Source organism: Musca autumnalis, unplaced genomic scaffold (assembly GCF_047663935.1).
Source record: "Musca autumnalis isolate F117 unplaced genomic scaffold, ASM4766393v1 scaffold_4, whole genome shotgun sequence".
Lineage (NCBI taxonomy): Eukaryota > Metazoa > Arthropoda > Insecta > Diptera > Muscidae > Musca > Musca autumnalis.
The window spans coordinates 95,539,611-95,559,993 of NW_027411977.1; the positions used below are offsets into that span (position 1 = coordinate 95,539,611).

The 20,383-nt window shown below is 37.2% G+C and overlaps 2 protein-coding genes across 2 annotated transcripts; one reads left to right on the top strand and one right to left on the bottom strand.

The window, feature by feature from the left end:
* Positions 1–12,227: 12,227 nt before the first annotated feature.
* On the top strand, positions 12,228–14,209 carry LOC141401029 (lipid droplet-associated hydrolase-like). Its single transcript, XM_073980831.1, has 2 exons — positions 12,228–12,584; positions 13,404–14,209. The coding sequence occupies exons 1-2, from the start codon at positions 12,386–12,388 to the stop codon at positions 14,141–14,143; spliced, it is 939 nt and encodes a 312-aa protein (XP_073836932.1). The 5' UTR covers positions 12,228–12,385; the 3' UTR covers positions 14,144–14,209.
* Positions 14,210–15,295: 1,086 nt separating this feature from the next.
* On the bottom strand, positions 15,296–20,223 carry LOC141401030 (RNA polymerase-associated protein CTR9 homolog). Its single transcript, XM_073980832.1, has 9 exons — positions 20,070–20,223; positions 19,913–20,011; positions 18,913–19,845; positions 18,224–18,849; positions 17,323–17,533; positions 16,915–17,253; positions 16,729–16,847; positions 16,336–16,670; positions 15,296–16,274 (listed from the first exon to the last, which is right to left on the bottom strand). The coding sequence occupies exons 1-9, from the start codon at positions 20,109–20,111 to the stop codon at positions 15,595–15,597; spliced, it is 3,384 nt and encodes a 1,127-aa protein (XP_073836933.1). The 5' UTR covers positions 20,112–20,223; the 3' UTR covers positions 15,296–15,594.
* Between the last annotated feature and the right edge of the window lie 160 nt (positions 20,224–20,383).

Genomic DNA, 20,383 nt, shown 5'->3' on the forward strand with positions numbered 1-20,383 from the left:
ATGTTAAGAAGAGAATGGCCTTCAATTCAAAGCATAATGCGCAAAAAGCTTTAAAAAAATCTAGATTTTCATAACTTAGAGGCCCAGTGGCACGTGTTAACCTATTCCAATTGTGCTCAAATTTTGACAGTCTTAAAATCTAACCAAACTAAACATTTTAGGGGGTGCCGCATAAAAGTATTTGCAAGTTCTTGCAACTGCTTGCAAGTACTTCTCACTTCTCTTTTACTGGACAAGTTTGTTATCGAACAGCATTTTGTAAAAGTTTGTACAAATTTGTACAAACTTTTGAGTTATCGTACAGACCTAATCATTTGCCACCCCATAAAGTATTTTTTCTCAAAAATGATTTTCTGTAGTGAGAATGAATGAACTTTTGCCTATTAATGCCTAAAATAACATTCATTCCAATCTTCTATATATATAAAAATGGTGTAAAAAATGTATAGTAATTCATAAAATGAGAACGGCTAGGCCGATTTCTGTAAAATTTTTTGTCAGTTATTCGTATTTTCGAGGAGAAGGTCTTTACTGAAGAAAATTTTGGAAAATCTCTCTGGAAAAGTCGGAAAATTGGAAAAATCGAAAATTGAGTTTTTGTATGAAATTTTATTCCTTAATAGCGAGACGAAGTTCGCCAGGTCCGCTAGTTTATTATAAAAAAGGTCCCGCACGAACCAATTTGAAAAAAAAATATTTTTGAAAAAATTGTATGAAATGAAAAAAAATTATCTCTGTAATAGAGGGTAATAAATGAAGTTAAGCCATCCAGCTTAAGCAATCAAATGAGATTGAATTCCAACAACAATCTCTCACAGGCAACTGTGATGATGTTTTTCAACTTACAGAACTCGATTAGTTCTTAGTTGATAGTCCCTGTTTACACAGGGAAAGTTGATGGGAAAGAAAATTGAGTTTATGGGCGAGGGAATAGAGAGGAATAAGAGGGGGTACACACACCTCTGTACCGGCAAATTCTGTTTTGTTTCGTTTTTCTTTGTATACAACCTGAAGTTGGCTGCAGATTTGTTTTTGCATTTTCTTTCATTTTATTTTCTCTGTCGAGAAACAAACAACAGCGGAGACAATTGAAAAAAAAGCATTTGGAGGAAAAACTATTTTTTTAAGCAAAAACAATTTCAAATAAGTGGAAATATCAAAATTTAAATGCAATTCAAGGGTTCATTTAATAATTAATTGTTTATCACACACGTTTATTTTTATTTTTCATTACAATTTTGCCTTGGCTTTATTTTTGAACGGCGCAATGAGAAAATGAGTGTGAAGAAGAATAAGAAAAATTATAAAATTGACACAAACATGATTTCCGTGTCTAAACAACAAGGAAATTTTTAAAAGAAATTGAGAAGAAAAATTTTCTTTCCAGTGTGAATGTCTAAACACGGTCATACGTGCTGATATTTGTTTGCAAATATTTTTGTTCTGATGTTTTTTGGAAAAGCCGAATAATAAATGAAGTTAAGCCATTGGGGGAATACTCCACCTTAAGCAATCAAATTCTCGAAAAATTTTATTATTTCCTGTTGCACGAATGAATGGCCACTTACCTTTTAATGATTTAAATAACTTTTATTCCAATTAAATTTTAAAAATGTCCCGCACAAACCTATTTTAATTTGTATGATATATGAAATAAAGTTATACAAAAAATATAAAATTATATATGTATCTATTATATAAAAGAGCTTAGTGTTGAGTGAGTGACTGACTGACATATCATCGCCCAGACGAAACGGCTGAAGCTAGAAAGTTGAAATTTTTACTGTAGGTTGCTGTTGGCGTGTAGGGGTGAGATAAGGCTGGGTATTTTGAAATTCGACCTAGAAGGGTACGAAAAGTACTAAAAGTTACTAAATATGGTACCCTTTGTATTAGGCAAACGGGAAGAGCTAGAATTCTGAAATTTGGAATGAGAGTCACTAATGGAGAGTTAGAAAGATATACCAAAAGGTATTTTGAAATTCATGCTATAAGTGTACGAAAAGTTACTAAATTTGGTACCAATTGCATATTTTGAACGGATATAGGTAGAATCTTGAAATTTGGTATGGTAATCAAGGTTAGAAAGTAACGTTGATATGTGGAAATGGTTTTTGAAATTCGTACTCATGTATACGAAAAGTGCTAAACGGTACTAAATTTAGTACAACTTGGATTTGGGTGAACGGATAGAGCTGGAAACCTGAAATTGGGAATTAAGTTTACTGATGGAGTGTAGGATTGAGATATGTCGGTAGATTTGGAAATTCCTACCAAAGGGTTTTTGGAAATTCGAACAACAAGTGTACGAAAAGTACTAAAAGTTACTAAATGTTGTATCAAATGTGTACTTTTAACGGATATAGCTAGAATCTTTATATTTGGTATGGTTGTGAAGTGGTATTGATATAAGAAAATGGTTTTGGAAATTCGTACTTATGTGTACGAAAAGTACTGAATGGTACTAAATTTGGTACAATTTGGATTTGGGTGAACGGAACGAGCTAGAAGCCTGAAATTTGGAATTGAGATTACTCTTGGCGTGTAGGATTGAGGTAGTTTTAGAAATTCGTACTTATGGGTACGGGAAGTACTAAATAGTACTAAATTTGGTGCAATTGGGATTTGGGTGAACGGATGTAGAAGGAATCCTAAAATTTGGAATTAAGATTGCTATTGGGGATAGGATTGAAGTAGTTTTAGAAATTCGTACTTATGGGTACGGGAAGTACTAAATATGGTACAACATCGATGTGTGTGAGTTGGATTCCTGAAATTTGGAATTAAGATTACTGTTGGAATGTAGGATTTTCGTCCTTACGTTTTTGAAAATTTCTAAATGTGACTTAATTTAGTACAATTTGGTTTTGGGCGAACAGGCAGAGCTGCAATCCTGAAATTTCGAATTAAGATTACTGTTGGATTGTAGAATTGAGTTTTGTAAATTCATACGCTTGGGTACGGACAGTACTAAATGGTACTAAATTTAGTACAACCTGGATATGGGTGAACGGATAGAGCAGGCAACCTGAGATACGAAATTAAGATTACTGTCGAAGTGTAGGGTTCAGTAGTTTTGAAAATTCGTACCGTACTTATGGGTACGGAAAGTACTAAATTTGGTACACTTTGGATTTGGTTGAACGGATATAGCTTAAACCCTGAAATTTTGAATTAAGATTTCTAATGGGGTGTATGATTTTGGAAATTCGTACTTATGGGCACGGAAAGTATTAAATGGTACTAAGTTTGGTACAATTTGGATTTGAGAGAACGTATAGAGCTAGAATTCTTAAATTTGGAAATAAGATTACTGTTGGAGTGTTGGATTGAGGAAGTTTTGGAAATTCGTAATTACGGGCACGAAAAGTACTAAATGGTACTAAAGTTGGTACAATTTGGATTTGGGTGAACGGATAGAGGTGGTATCCTGAAATTCGGAGTTGAGATTACTTACTATAAGTATACGAAAACTATTATATGGTACTCAATTTGTTATTGGGTGTAGGGACAGAGCTGGTGTGTAACGTTGGTATCACTGTGCAACACGAAAATTATTAACCATATTCTGACACCGCAGTGTGATAGAACACCGAAAATGAGAAGACACATGTCTCGCCGTTTTTCCCTATCTCATCAACTTTCGCGGTTATAGGCTTCCAAATGTTTGAGGCTTTGATGTAAAAATGGTCATTTAGTCAGGACTATATCTTCCAAACCGTTAGGAAATTTGAATTTATCTCAGAGGCAAAGTTTTAGCTCTTGTCTTAAAGAACAAAAATTGTGAACACATATAATCCATCAAGCTTCATCTGTAAGGTCAAAATCGCCATGGTCAAATTTCTTTTAAAAATTTTCTCAAGTTTTGTTATACAGCTTTCAAACCGATCAAATTTGAAGCACACAAACAACTACAAAAATGTACTTCAGATCTCAATAAACATCTTTCTAGAATATACGAACTCTGTAGAAACGGATCTTAATAGTCAAAATAGCAAAACCATTGCGGTTTTTATCCACTTTTCTAGGATTCTGCTCCATAGATATTAAACCGTTCAAAATTCAAGAAAACAATCATCCACAATACCTTAGTAACGGCATCAATAAACAACATTCTGGAATATGTGAAATGTCTATGAACGGTTCTTAATGGTAAAAATAGAAGCAAATACGACATAAAAACAGTGTGGATATGAAATTATTTAGTTCGACTCAAATTGTAGGGTAAACAGCTTTAGGGCCATACAGCAAATTTCTCATTTTGTTTAATATTGTTACGAATGTAACTGATAGGTTTAAGTTAATTTAGTTTAATTTCCGTTAATTTAAAAATTTGAATTGTAACGTAACGTTTTATTACGCAGTTATTTTATTTAAGCAACAACAACTACCATGTAGAACTCTCTTCATCATTCTAGTCGTTACATTACCTTTTGTTAATGTTCTTTTGTTTGTTTTGCCAAAATCATGTAATTATCGTTTAGTTTGTTACTTCTTTTCTTGCATTTATTTGTTGTTGTAATTACGTCATTGATCATCCCCCATGCATGTGAGTCTGGTTGTTCGCTTAGTGCGAATGTGCGTCTGTGTGTTCGTTGTACATATTCGAGGAGTTTCCAGACATTTTCTAGAGGACTCTCGAACAGGGAGACTTTGGGATTTAAATACAGGGGAACTGGCAATGACGAGGGAGTTGTGTTTTAAGCGTTGAACTGAACAGATCGGTTTAAGAAGTGCTGCGTGCTAACTAGATACAAGCTGTGTGCTAAGTAATTAAAGTCGATTCCGAATAAGTGTAATAAAGTAAATAAAGCATTGTAGAAACGTAATCTAAAACGAACCCTGTTTTATTTGGTACAAATCGTACTGGGGAATAAAACAACGTCTACACGGAGATTAGTTAAATCTAATTCCGTAACAATTGGTGTCAGCAGTGAGATTACGATCATCCTACAATGAAGTTTAAGGATCTACGAGTGGAAGACTTGAAGAAGGAGCTAAGTAAGTTGGAGTTGTGTTCTACTGGCAATAAGGCCGAACTACAAAAACGCTTGTTGGAAGAGTTCGAGCGCCGTGGAATGAACATCGACGCATATGAGTTCGACAGTAAGGAGGAAGTCGAGTTATCGGCAAAGGGCGAATCCTCCGTTGAGGAAGTTTCATCGGTAGCTGCCAGTGGAGACGATTTGAAATCAATGCTGGCTATGATGATGCTGGAAATTAAGAAAATAGAAGGTAGCTTCATGGAAATGAATAAGAAAAATGAAGAAACTTCCAGACATATGGCGGAAATGAAATCTGACAACTGTAAGATGTTAGAAGAGATGTCTAGAAAGAATGAAGAAACTTCCAGACTTATGATGGAAATGAAAGCAGAAAATTGCAGAATGGTTGAAGAAAATTCCAGTAAAATGATGGAGAAATTAGATGCTAAAATGGAAGAAAATTCCAGAAAGAGTGAAGAATATTCCAGGAAATTAGAGGAAAAATTAGAGGTAAATTCTAGAACAATTAACGAGAAACTCGAGAACATCACGATGGTGATTGAAAAGAGAGTAGAAAACGTGGAGGTACAAATTAAAGAGTTGGATAAAAAGATTTTGTCTGTTGACGAGAAATTTCTGGCTCAAGATGAGAAGATTCTTGGCATAGAAAAGAAAATGTCGGAACTGGAAATTAAAGGCGGTCCAGTGAGAGCTATTCATAACACGTTAAAAATCAAGCCTCCAGTGTTCGACGGCTCTACCTCTTTAAATGTGTTCAAATTACAGTTCGAGACATTGGCTGCTAGAGATTCTTGGAACGACAACGACAAGGCGGTATCACTCCTTATGGCATTGAAGGGTGATGCTGCTGACATATTACAGAGTATTCCCGCCGCTTCTAGGAACAACTATGGAGATATAATGGCTGCTCTTGAACGTAAGTACGGTAGTGAACACAAGCAAGAGATCTACCGAATGGAACTGAGGGGAAGAGTCCAGAAGCCAAATGAGACCTTACAAGACTTTGCGGCTGATATAGAGCGGTTGGCGCAGTTGGCATATCCAGGAGAGACACATCCATTGGTGGACCGCATAAAGATTGAGACATTTGCAAGTGGTATTCGTGATCCAGAGATAAAATTTGCGACGTATGCGGCACCGATAGGAACATTTGCAGAAACCGTGTCATTTGCCCTGGCCCAAGAAACCGCGAGGATGCTGGTGAAACCTAAAGCTTACAACGTGAGGAGGCTGCAAGTTGAGGACAACAATTCCCAGACCGTTGTCGTTCCGCTAAAGGATGCACTAATGCGTGTGAAACGAGGGGCTGGTAAAACGAGAAGGACTTGCTACAACTGTCGTAAAGCTGGACACATTGAATGCATATTGCAACGACCAAGGCTCAGATCCACCTCACCGCCTTCAAAAAGCGACGACCAACCGGTGGCCAAGAATCTGGAAAGAGAGACATCAGGTGAATCAAATAAAATGAATTCCGTCAGTCACGAGGCGCCGCTGGCAGAGGATGAAAACGATGGTCCCACAATTTCTATAGCCATAGTCCAGCAGGAGAATCACAACCTAACGGTTAAAGGCTTCGTCAATGGTGTATTGCGTAGCTTGACATTGGACACCGGTGCAACAAAGTCCATTATTAGACCGGATTTGGTAAAAGGGAAGGTATTGCCGTTAAATGGAGTCAAATTGCGGACGGCCACAGGCGAGACTACAACGGTGCATGGAAAGGCCTACCAAAGGCTGAGCATGGGTAGAAAATCGGTAAATTTCGATTTTATAGTGGCCGATATTGTGGACGAAGTCATACTTGGTGTAGACTTCATGATTGCCTTCGATATCAACCTGGACATAAAGCACCGTGTGATGACATGGTCCAATGTGGAAATACCGATAAGTGTGGGCTACAACGAGAAAAGCAAATATCGCCCGAAGGCAGAATCCAGCGAGATCGCTGTCGATGTCCGTACGCTGAAGGTGGAAGCCGCCGACAATTGGCCCGTAGGAAAGCGGAAAAATCTCGCAACGAGGAGGAAAAAGCGAAGATGTACGTCGAGGAAAGGACCATCGAAAAGCGGCCGTACAACAAGGAAGGACAAGTCCGATGAAGACCAGGTGGCACTTAGGAAGGTGAACACACAGACAGAAGGTATAACGTCAAGATTCCTGGAGAGAAAGCAACGTTGTCCAGAAGAGCAAAAGTCCAAAGCTGACGCAGTAGAGGGTACATCTAAATCAGTTGCCACCTCTACGGAACGAGAACTGCGTCTAGTCAAGAGGAGCAGGCTTAAGCGGGAGGCAGTGCTACCAATGCCCATACCACCGAGAGGGAACTGTGCCTATTCGGGACGAACAGGCTTAAGCGGGAGGCAATGTTACGAATGTAACTGATAGGTTTAAGTTAATTTAGTTTAATTTCCGTTAATTTAAAAATTTGAATTGTAACGTAACGTTTTATTACGCAGTTATTTTATTTAAGCAACAACAACTACCATGTAAGTATGGATTAATGGTAGGCAATCCTTCGTTGAATTCCGAGGCCAAAAATCCAAATTCCGCAAGATTAAAATGGGAGTACCCCAAGGTGGAGTACTATCCCCCATTTTATTCAACATCTATCTTGCTAATCTCCCTCCTCCACCAGCAGATATTTCGGTGGTGTCGTATGCTGATGACTGCACCATAATTTCATCTGGTGTTGACATCGACGACGTAAGTGCTAGAATTTCCAACTACCTAGCCACCATCACAAATTTCTTCCGGGAGCGCAATCTTCAGCTATCCCCTACAAAGTCCTCAGTGTCCTTATTCACTTCCTGGACGAAGGAAGTTAACAACCAGCTTGATGTATTTGTCGAAGGCAGGCGTATCCCCACTGTTCATAGTCCAAAGATCCTTGGGGTAGTTTTCGACAATCTTCTCCACTTCTCTTCGCACGCCACCTACATCAACCAGAAAGTGAAATCCAGGAACAAAGTCCTTAAAGCTTTAGCTGGCACCTCCTGGGGCAGAGATAAGGAGACATTAATAACGACCTATAAGGCCATCGGTCGGTCTGTCTTCAATTATGCTGCCCCGGTTTGGACTTCCTTCCTGAGTGACACCCAATGGAGAATCCTGCAGACGACGCAAAATAATGCTCTCCGAATTGCTACGGGTTGCGTCCAGATGTCACAGGTAGATCATCTTCATGAGGAGACCAGGATGCTGTCAGTCAGGCAACATAATGTGTTGCTGACTAGACAGTTCCTGCTGGCTAGCCATCAGCCGAGTCACCCCAACCATCACGTAGTGATGGAAGATCCACCACCTAGACGCATCCGTAAGGACTTCAGGTGTTACCGTGATGACATCCAAGACGTCATTCCATCGGACGTCAACCGATTGTCTTACACGGACTCCCTGAACATTGTGCACCAACGGGCGGTCTCCGAAGCCATAAGTGTGTACAAAAACAATAAAGTCCTAAATCAACATCCTCCAGCAATTTCGGATAGTGAGAGGCTTCTTCCAAGGCAAACTCGTTCCATACTGGCACAACTTAGGTCTGGTTACAGTAGCATTCTCAATTCCTACAGAGAACGCATTGTTCCCGGTACCATAAACAGGTGCCCCTCCTGCCATCAGAGCCCTCACGATACTTCACATCTATTCAACTGTCCGTCCGCCCCCACAAATCTAACCCCTGTTGATTTGTGGTCACATCCAATTGAAGTAGCACAATTCCTTCAATTGCCAACATCAAATCCTATTCACACAACTGATTAATAATATATTCCATTTTCTTTTCTCGTTCCATTCTTCCTTAATAATTTTCAGGAAAGAGCTTCCGAATACAACCGAACTGTTACAACAACAACAACAACCATGTAGAACTCTCTTCATCATTCTAGTCGTTACATTACCTTTTGTTAATGTTCTTTTGTTTGTTTTGCCAAAATCATGTAATTATCGTTTAGTTTGTTACTTCTTTTCTTGCATTTATTTGTTGTTGTAATTACGTCATTGATCATCCCCCATGTATGTGAGTCTGGTTGTTCGCTTAGTGCGAATGTGCGTCTGTGTGTTCGTTGTACATATTCGAGGAGTTGCCAGACATTTTCTAGAGGACTCTCGAACAGGGAGACTTTGGGATATAAATACAGGGGAACTGGCAATGACGAGGGAGTTGTGTTTTAAGCGTTGAACTGAACAGATCGGTTTAAGAAGTGCTGCGTGCTAACTAGATACAAGCTGTGTGCTAAGTAATTAAAGTCGATTCCGAATAAGTGTAATAAAGTAAATAAAGCATTGTAGAAACGTAATCTAAAACGAACCCTGTTTTATTTGGTACAAATCGTACTGGGGAATAAAACAACGTCTACACGGAGATTAGTTAAATCTAATTCCGTAACAATATGCTAGATGGCTTTATTGACCTGTTTATCGATACAGAGTCGGCGAAAAAGGGAACTGATGAAGTTGTTTGGTGACAACTGAAACTATAGTATTCCCTACCCTTCGCCCGCAACTAATCAATTTCATATCCACTTTAAAATATTTTGTTGTTATTCAAACAATTGAATTACAACAAAATATGGACTCAAGCTGAAATAAACACAAAGATGAAAAATCTTTTGAAAATATCTAATTTTTATACTTTTTTCTCCAACTCTGGTCCAAAGATACGCAACCGCCCAAAAATTAAGGATACCGTCAACCACAAAAATGTACCTAAGATTTCAATAAACAACTTTTAGAACATATGAAGATTCTAGGAATGATTCTTAGGGCTGAAATTTACGAACAATTGAATTTTTTTCACATTCCCCCTGCTCAGGTTTGGAAATAACAAACTCAAGAAAATTTGAAAGGTTTGTTATTTACGGACCTGAACAGGAAATAATGATCTAAAATAATCGAATTTTGAGCTTGAAGAATCGATCGTAGAATCTTCATTTGTTCTAGAAACTTGTTTGTTGAAATCTAAGGTACATTTCTGTAGTTGACTGTATCCTTAATTTTTGGGCGGTTGCGTATCTTTGGACCAGAGTCGGAGAAAAACGTATACAAATTGGATATTTTCAAAAGATTTTTGCTATTTTTACCATTAAGAACCGTTCATAGACATTTCGCATATTTCAGAAAGTTGTTTATTGAAGTCCTAGCTACACTATTGTGGTTGATTGTTTTCTTGAATTTTGAACGGTTTAATATCTATGGAGCAGAAGACGAGAAAAGAGGATAAAAATCGCAATTGTTTTGCTTCCCAGCAAAAATTTGCAAGTTCTCAGTCACAGAACTGTCAAAAAATCTCAATTGTACGAATTTGTATCGTAAAGACATATCTGTACTACTTTTACTTTTAACCCACTTAGCGCCGAGAATTTTTTTTGCGAGAAAACTTAAAATTTTTTATGAAAATTATATTTTTGAGATTTTTTAAGCATTTTTTAAAAAATAACTTTTTTCTCTAAAACGTATAGTTTTCCTGCAATCGGGCCTTCTTTTAAAAGTTCCAAAAACTTTAGAGGGTTATATAGGTGTGTCCTTACATGCCAATCCCTTGGTTTTTGATTGAGAAAATACTCTTACTATATTCCTAACAAATCCCTGACTTTATATGATTCTAACATTTTTGATTAAATTTTTATCGCATATTTAAATTTTTCATAAAAAGTCGAAAATTTCAAAAAAGTCGATTTTTTTGAAATGCTTATGTTTTTGGCCAATTGCGTGGAAATGCGTAGGTCAAATGAAGCATTATCAGCGTGAACTTACAGATAACAGACAATACTATAACAAAATGCAAAAAACCCCACAAAAATATTCGAAAAAAACAGAGTTTTACGTCAATTTTTGCAACCATTTTTTGTGGCGTTTAAACGACCAGTGGCTTTATCTGGGTTAAATAAGCAAATAAAAAATATTAATTTATTTATTTATATATTTATTCAATCAAAACAAAGAAGGCAAATAAATATTCTCGATTTTCTGAAATTTACCCCTTAAAAGCACGCTTGGTTGGCAACATCTATTGTTCCAAAACCAAACAAAGGAAGCAATTATATGGAGCTGCCTGTGGTTGGTGTCGATTTCCATATCCCTAAATTGCAATCAGCTGTCAACAACTGAAATTACAGTTAGTCAACTAAATTATTGCAAAACTGAAATTATTACAATTTTCTAAATAAAAGAACTTTTTATTGCTTTAAATTAATAACATTATTAATATATTTGTTAATACTTTAATTCTTACACATGCTTATTAATAAAATAAAAAAGTTGTTAAATTTCACTCAAAACCTTCCTAAAATTAACAAAAAGGAGAACAAATCATTGTTTTACTGTCAACTAATTTTTTGCAAAATTCACAACTATTCAGTATTACACAGTACATCGAAGGTCACACTAGAGTGGTTTCATTGAAAGTTTTAGGTATTTATAGATCGAGTTCCCCATTGTGTTGCACTTTCCTGACCTTGATACGCTTACTCCAAAATTGTTTTCAATTTGAAGAGCCAATTTTCCGAGGATGGTTTGGGGTATATCATTGATTTCTTTAAGTCCCACTCCGCACTAGCGTGAATTTCATTAAAAAATTTCATGAAATTAGGTGTTCTTAAATCGAATTCCCCACTACAGCAATTTTATGATTTTACTCTACTATGGAGGTCGATCTAGAGACGCATAATTTCATGCATTTTTTCAATGAAATCACTCTAGTGTGGACCGGGACTAATTATTCTTTCTTCAATTCATGGGATCACCGTTTAGGAGAAGTAATTTCAGTGATTACTCAGATTTTCCATTCTTATAATTGGAATAGGCCAAATGTATCAAATTCTCAGACGCGCGTTTACCGGACACTGGGGTTTTCCGACTATACCGTCTTTGCTGCACGATACTAATGACAACACATTATGAAGCGTCAAGAGATTACATCTCCACATATCGAACAAGTCATAAAAAATCCTTAATTGCAAAGGGAATGCTAGGGGAATTACACGATTTTATTGCACGATCATTCATTTTGCAATTATTTAGTTGACACCAAAAAACGAGATTCCTACACCTTTTGCATGTGTTTTTTGTTATTTCCTACCGATTTCTGCATTTATTGCTTGATGTTGTCATAAATAGGTAAATAAAGTCATATCTTGTAGTAATTGCTAATTCAAAATCCAAATTTTTAAAAATGCTTTGTTTGCAATAATTTAGTTGACTAACTGTATACACAACAACAATACACTTCCATGACGTCGTTGGGTAATCTCATCAACAATAGGAATCGCTCGAGATAGTTTTCAAAAGCCGGCTGATTTCACCTGCACTTTTGCTATTAACAACGAATAGGAAGGGAGATAGTGCTGGACAAAGTTGAAAGGGCAAATTATAATTAAATCATGAAAGAAGCTTTTGTTAATATTTGTAATATTCCAACACGTATCATCACATACGGTGGATGGGTGGAGGAATCACTAGATGAGACTAAAGAAATAGCCATTTGTATAACTGGCAATCCTGGGCTACCTGGATTCTATGGAGAGTTCTGTGAAACATTACATGAACGTCTGGAAAAGAAAATGCCCGTTTGGATAATTGGTGAGTATGTATGTATATGTCAAAGTGAAAGCTGACGCATCCGATGATGATTTTGCATTTCGTGATAAAGGTTACTTTATGGGTAAGAGGCTAGTTGAAAATCGAGAAACAAGGTTGTGAAGAAGTACTCAAAAAAATTTAGCAGTACTTACTTAGATTAACATGAATTAACTTAGTTTTCTGCGTTACTCTTGAGTTTTGAGCTGACTGTTCCAGTGAGCTTTCCGCCAATGTTTTGGACTTTACCATGTGCCTAGAATATGATTTCGACAATTTGTTAATTATGTTATTATTATGTTAATTATTAACCATATCATTGCCGGCTTAGCAGAACACGGTTCATGCGATGTCTATGTTTTCCGTACAGTATCCACGCTTCAGAGCCATATAAGAACTCGCTCTGTCGTCACCGACGTAGCCAGGGAGGGTGCATAACCATCTCCAGCAGGATATTGAAAATATCACAAGCTGCTTGCTTCTCTTAACCTCCGTATGATACGCACATTTTTGTGACTTTTAATAATATTTTAAGTGAATAAAACCTTTTTTTAGGGTTACCACTTTTTTACTCGAAAAGCGTTCGTAATCTTCAGCCTCGATTGTTTATTAGAAACAAAAGATATTTATTTTTTCGAAATATATATAATTATATTTATTATTTTTTACCATAATAACAAAAGAAATCAATATAAAAATCTGATAAGAAAAATTATGTCAGAGTAGAAAGCACCACCTTTAACAGGGAAAACTTTATCGCGATTTCCGTAGACGAACAAACTAACAACATTCTAAACATATACATATTTTTTGTATTTTCAGGACATGCTGGGCATGATGATCCACCAGAGAATAGTCTTCGAGAAGTACCACAACTTAAGGGCAATGAAGAGCTATTCGATTTGAAAGGACAACTTCGTCACAAAACTGAATTTATAGAGAAATATGTTCCCGAAAATGTAAAAATTCATTTAATGGGTCATTCCATAGGCGCCTGGATGGTTCTACAACTCTTGCAGAACGAATCAATACGAAAACGTATCAAGAAATGCTATTTACTCTTTCCCACAATCGAACGCATGATTGAATCCCCCAACGGTTGGGTATTTACAAAAATTGGCTTACCCTTGTATTCCGTTTTTGGCTTTCTAATTGCCTTGCTAAATCGCTTGCCTAATCTTTTACTCGTCCTACTAGTGCAAATATATTTTTGGTTTACATCGATACCCAGTCATCATTTAAATAACGTTCTAAACTACATTAAATGTACAGTTACCGAGAAAGTTGTGTTCTTGGCTGAAGATGAAATGGCACGTGTTTGTGGTCTACAAAAGGATATAATACGTGATAATCTGCCGTTACTTAAACTTTACTATGGCACAACTGACGGCTGGGTTCCAGTGAAATACTTTAATCAACTTAAAGAGCAATTCCCCGACATTGATGCCCAATTGGATACGAAGAAGATTGATCATTCCTTTGTTTTGCGCTCGTCAAAACAAATGGGTGACATCATTGGCGATATGATTATAGAAAATTCGGAAATACTTGGTACAAAATAAAAGTGCCTTCAAAGAAGTGTTGAAAAGCATTTAAAATAAATGAAAGTAATTTATTATTTATTGTAAGTAAATTTGTTTACTCTTTTAAAGGGACTTGCAAAAAATATTAAAGAAATTCATAATGCCTAGATGAGATTAAAGAAAATACATGAGCGCCCTAAAAATGCACGTGTAGCCAAAGTGAAAGCTGATATCCCATTGATGATGACGATTTTGCATTTAATGTGTGACTTGTGTTGTCAAAATCCAAACAGCCGGGACTGAATTCCCGTTCCAAGTGCGGGGTAAGAAAGATATTCTTGATTTTAACATTGTAGGTAAGCCAGTCCGTGGTAAGTGTCGTCTTACTAGCTTTGTAAGACGACACTTATGATTTCCTAGCAGTTTTGTGAAGAATTGTAAACAATTCGGTGTACCATAGTAGGCGATTAGACAGGATTCGTCATAGAATATGAGGAGAGTTTTGTTTGAAGTTATTGGATACAAACCCTTTGCCTTTGATGGTTTACACAAATGGTGAAGGAGAAAGTTTGGTGTCAATCAGTATTGAAACTGTCATGCCAACAATAAATGGCCAAACCGGTAGAATAGTTGGAACAAGGTTCCTCTCGGATCGGGCTTAAATTTTGACCATTGCTAGTCCTTGTTAAACTGATAACGACATTTACAGGGTGATTATGAATGTAAACTCACCGCGAATTTTGTGTTTCTGCCGTTTCAACATAATGGAAAAAGTGAGAAAACTCACGAGGAGTTGATATTCATAATTGGCCGATAGCTTTCCCGTGGGAAGTCCGATCCGAGAGGTGCCCTAAACATACATATTTATTGGTGAATACCTTTATTCTAATACAAAACAAATCACATTTTGAAGTCAGCTGTAGTGCGATTCTCTAACTCATTTTTGAGTTACCGACAATTATCGGTAAAATAAAAACGCTTATGATTTCAGTAATTAACGATTTTTTTTCGGTAAGTTAGCGACCAATAGAAAGTAGCCATAAAGTTCTACCGATAGAAAACAGTGTTGTCAAGTTTTATTTGAATTTTCATTCATGTCGGTAACTAAAAAAAATTTGTTGGAGAATCGTACTACTGAAATGTATTTTAAATATTGTAAATTGTTGTTGTAGAAAATATGTCCGTTCGTACATATTTTTCTTACTCCTAATTGTTGTTGTTGTAACGGCATAGAAACCTACGTGAAGCACAGGTTTGATGCTGGGTTGGCAGCCGCTGGCCGCAACACTATGGTTTTGGGGTTCTTCTAATTGTTGTTGATTTGAGTTGCATTAAACGATTTTTTAAATGTTTGTATTGAATGGTACATTTGTTTACATTTATTAAAATGGATCTATACATAGTAGTTCTTGCATGATGACTCTTTTTATAAATATACCTATCTGTGTATATATGCATTGTATTTACGATTTTATGTTGTCTATTTGTAATTACTCAGAACCTGATCCAGATCCCGAACCTCCGCCAGATTTCGATGCAGAACGTGACCGAGAACGACTTGGTGAACGAGAACGACTTCCTGATTTGGAGCGGGAACCACTACGGCTGCGTGAACGAGACCGACTACCAGATTTTGAGCGTGAACGTGATCGAGAAGCTGAACGTGAGCGAGAACGAGACACCGAACGTGATCCGGATCTAGATCTTGATCGGGAACGATCTGATTCACTGCCAGAAGCAATGCGTTTGCGGGCACGCTTAACACTTCCTGCACTAGCATCAGAATCGCTACCGCTGACAATGTCTGTTTTACGTTTTCTTGGAGCAGCATTGCTGTCACTATCCGATTCACTTGTTGAGATGGTAGCTTTCGAAACAATTTTCATGCGTTGTTTGGCCGATATTTTATCTTCCATGGCGGCAGCCTTCTTGCTGAGTTTTTGTTTCTTCTTCTGTTTCTTTTCCTTGGCACCGCCACCTTCTCCATCACTGTCACTATTGTAGGTTTCTTTTGCCTTACGTTTGCGTGGTGCACCACCTTCCTTCTTCTTGCGTGGTGCTCCCTTGGATTTCTTTTTACGTTCTCCACCACCATCTTCGGTACGTCCAGCACCACCTTCACTACCATCAGAATCGGTGACAATTTCATCCTTGCGTCCCCTGCCGCCGCCTAAAAGATATATTTTAAAATTTTATATTATAAACTTTGTGTAATTCTACATCGTATTTACCTTTTTTGCGTTCCTTTTCTGGAGCTACATCCAGTGTTAACATCAAATTCTTGGTCTTCTCCACATATTCTTGACGTTTGGCCAACATTTGTTCACGTGAAGCCTTCTCGATTTCCTCGCGTTTGCGACGTTCCTCCTCTTGGCGCATTTTAAAGGCCATACGTTCTTCTTCTTGTTTGCGTTTCAAGGCCTTCTCTTCTTCGTCTATGCGACGAGCACGTGCCACATGATATTGGGCTTGTGACAACAAATCCTGACATTGATTGGCCTCAATGCCAGCAACTTCGATGTTGAAACGTGTTTTGTCTCCGTGAACGGATAGGTATTGGAAATATCTGAGGGAATACAAGAATTTAGCAGTTGATTTTGTATTTAAATTAGAGTACCACCTACTTTTGAGCCAATTCTAACTCATGGACAGATTGCAATACAACTTCCAAAGTGGATTTTTCATCTTTCAAGATGTTCATAGCCAAACGTTGTAAAACAACGGCAATGTTAAACAGCAAAACCTAGAAAATTATGATAAAATACATGTTTAGAAACTGAAACTAAATTTTGTTTAATGGCTTTGCTTACTGTGTCCTGGGGTGCAACTTTTCGAGCCTTTAAAAGTACCATTTTTGCTTCCTTCAAACGATTGGCCCTCAGATAGGCTCTGGCCAAATATTGCATTACTTCCACATTATGATGTTTGTAGAATTTCTTCATACAATTCTCATACATCTGAATGGCGCTGATATATTGTTTTTGTTCCACATAAATATGGGCAATGTTAAGCCAAACATCACAGAAATCTGCTGTGGCTTCACGAACTTGGGCGAAAATATCTCGGGCCTCAATGACACAGCCTTTATGTGCCAATACAGCTCCAATGCCATTTGTAGCCCAAATGTTACGCGGATCATTGCGCAGAACCTGCAAAGCAATATCGTTTAAGTTTTCGTGTTTTTTGTTCGGAAGAATATTACCAAGAAGTTGACTAACCTGTTTGTAAATTGACAAAGCCTTTTCCTGATGTTTTCGTTCCTTGTCTTTGTCCTTTGTGGGTTGATGTAATGTTTGTAATGAGAAATTGCCCAAAGCAATGAGCGAATAGGCATCTTGTGAGGTGGCAGGATTTTTGAGAATTGTTTCGAAATTCTTTTGGCCCAAAGCGAACTGCATTTTGGCCAAATGTAAATTGCCCAAAAGTGATCTGTAAGAAAAAAAGACAGGAAAATACATTTTGATACAATAATGAAAATATAAGCAAGGCTGAATTTTAAAGTGTTTATTTTTCTAGATAAAAGATCCCCAGAAGATGTCGTCTTAAACTTCTGCATACATTGTACTTCGCTTAAAGGTTTTCTGCATATAAAGAAACCATTCATGTGATCTTCTGTGGGAAGAAGACTCATTAAAGAGAACCTTAATAAGAAGGGGGCTTTTATTGACAGAAACTCCATTTAAAATGTTTTGTGTGTATGTATAAATGGTCTTCCATTAGGTTCAGACGTTTTCTATAAATAGAAAACACCTTCAAGGTGTCTTCTATTGATAGAAGGCCCTTTTTAAGAGTTATTCTATCTTTAGAAGATCCCTTCGTATGATATTGGACACCTTTGAGAAATCATAGACAAAAAATTCCTTCAACCTGTCTTTTATACATACAATAATAACCCTTCAATAGGTTTTCTTTGTATGGAAGATTCCTTCATGTTGTCTTTTGTTGGTCAGAAAACCTCTTCAAGGAGTAAGACTCCTTTAATAAGGTTTTTGTACATAAAAAGACTTTTAGAATTAGTAATTTGTTTGAGATGTAATAAAACTATTTAAACAAAGAATATTTTACAAACAAAATAGACACTGGAACTTATCTTAAAAAAATTTACAAAAATGAACCTACCTGGCATCTGGATTATCGTTATTAATATTTAAGGCGTCTTTGAAGAAATCGGATGCCACAAAAATTAGACCCTTGTCTCGGGCCATACATCCCAAGCGCAAATAACAGTCAATATAATTGGGATGTTTTTTCAATATGTCCTTGTACAATTTGTCGGCCACATCAAAACTACTCATTGCCTCATTCAAACGGGCCAAATTGTATGTCATTGTCACGGATATGGAGTCATAATATTGCGAATCATTTGGCGCCTCGGCCTTGGCTCTTTCCAATGCCTCCAAAAGTTTTTCCTTGGCAACTTTAAGATTGCCCAGACGATATTGCAAAGCCGCTACATTATTCAGTATCTCAGCGGGTATTTCAACTCTAACTTTTTCTGTTAGAATTGAAGACGCCGTACCGTAGGCTGCCAAAGAGGCTTGTAGATCATTTTGTTCCAAGATTTGGGCCAATTCAATCCAAGCTTCAACATCATCGGGGAATTGTTCAGTGACCTTTTTCAAATGGGCCTTAGCCATGTCGCGTTTTGTCTGTGAACTGGATGTGGCATAAAGAGAACCAAGAATTTTCATGGTTTCATAATTGCCTGGTTGTATTTTTAGGACCTTTTCAAAACACTGGGCAGCCTGGAAAACATAGTAGAAGTGCACTTAGTAAAAAGAATAGCATTTCTCATAGCAATAACTCACATTTTCGGTATCTCCTCTATAAATATACATTTGACCCAGACCATAGTGGGGAAGCACAAAATTCGCCGGTGCTATCTGTGTCGATTGATAATAATATTGAAAAGCCTGATCATAATCGTTTTGAGCATGAAAACTTCTTGCCAATTGATAACAACTTTCAGCTCGCATTGCCTCGTTTTCTGTATTGTGGAAGGCATGCAATGCCAAATGCTGCACTTTTTGATAGTCCTTCTTGAAGAAAAAGTGATTGGCCAAATGATTTAGAACCATTGGACTAGTCGAATCAATGGTATAGGCCTTTGACAACATTTGTACACCCATTTTGTTCGATTCCGGCTCATGCAAGTTCAATTTAAGTATAGCGAGGCCAATTAAAGCACCCACACAATTCGAGTCCAATTCAAGGGCACGTTGAAATGCCAACTTGGCTTTATCGGGATTATTCATCTTTAGAAAGCAATGTCCCATGCCCATGCGCACATTGGCCGGGCAATTGGGATTTGTTCGCAATGCCTTCTTGTAGAAAGCTAAAGCACCGCGATAGTCTTTCTTGTTGAAAGCAATACATGCCTTACCCAACAATGAGGGTATATTCGAGGGGGACTGATTCAAAACGAAATTAAACTGGGCATCAGCTTGATCCATTTTATCCCCTTCCAAAAGGCAAAAATAAGCTCTACCCAACAAGTGATTCTGGTCGTACATAATGATTTTGTCGGCTGCCGTATATAAGTTGGTGGCCTTCATGAAGAGTTCCCGTTTCTTGTCCTTTGATTTCTCGCGATTCGCCTCATGCACATAGTGCGCCGCCAACATATCGTAGCAACGCATTTTATCTTTCTCCATTTCTCGGTACTCGGTGTTGGCCTCATTGCGTGCCGTTTCAAGCAGACGAACAAAATCATCGGTTTTGTTTTGTTTGTAGTAAGCAAGCTGGAAGACATGAACATCACATTTATTTTCCGCAACAAAATAAAAACGTCACAAGGTTTTTACATACCGCCACATTGACCCAAGTATTGAGTTGTGAATGCTCTTGCCGCAAAATACTCAAAACTTCCTCACATTCTGGCAATTGATCGGGATGCACCTCTATAACCTATTATGAATTTTGCAAATAATTTCCGAATGAAAGCCAAGTATTTATGTTCACTTACCTCATCGGTATCACGAAGAGGTATTTCTATAGAAGCAGACATCCTAAATTTTTATTAATTCTTGTTTTTAAGAACTAAAATAATCTCCTAACAAACCACCACACAACGAAAGCTGAAAACTAAAACCAAGGGATCTATAAATCGAGTTTTAGGTAAAGGAATTAGGCGCGGTGGCTACACCACAAACGGTTTAACCCTTAACAGGCAAAGAAAAAAGTAGTTAAAACGGCAAAATTGTGGGTTAAATTGCACAAAGATATTTTATTTGGCGTTTACACCAGACTGTTTGCCTTCAAATACAACTCTGATTTACT

Bases quoted from the DNA above. Each gene is read 5' to 3' on its own strand.
- LOC141401029 (XM_073980831.1), top strand. From the start codon at position 12,386: ATGAAAGAAGCTTTTGTTAATATTTGTAATATTCCAACACGTATCATC. The intron at 12,585-13,403 runs GTGAGTATGTAT...TTGTATTTTCAG, and splicing joins AATGCCCGTTTGGATAATTG to GACATGCTGGGCATGATGAT.
- LOC141401030 (XM_073980832.1), bottom strand. From the start codon at position 20,111: ATGTCTGCTTCTATAGAAATACCTCTTCGTGATACCGATGAG. The intron at 20,012-20,069 runs GTAAGTGAACAT...AATTCATAATAG, and splicing joins CTCTTCGTGATACCGATGAG to GTTATAGAGGTGCATCCCGA. The intron at 18,850-18,912 runs GTGAGTTATTGC...TATGTTTTCCAG, and splicing joins ATAGAGGAGATACCGAAAAT to GCTGCCCAGTGTTTTGAAAA.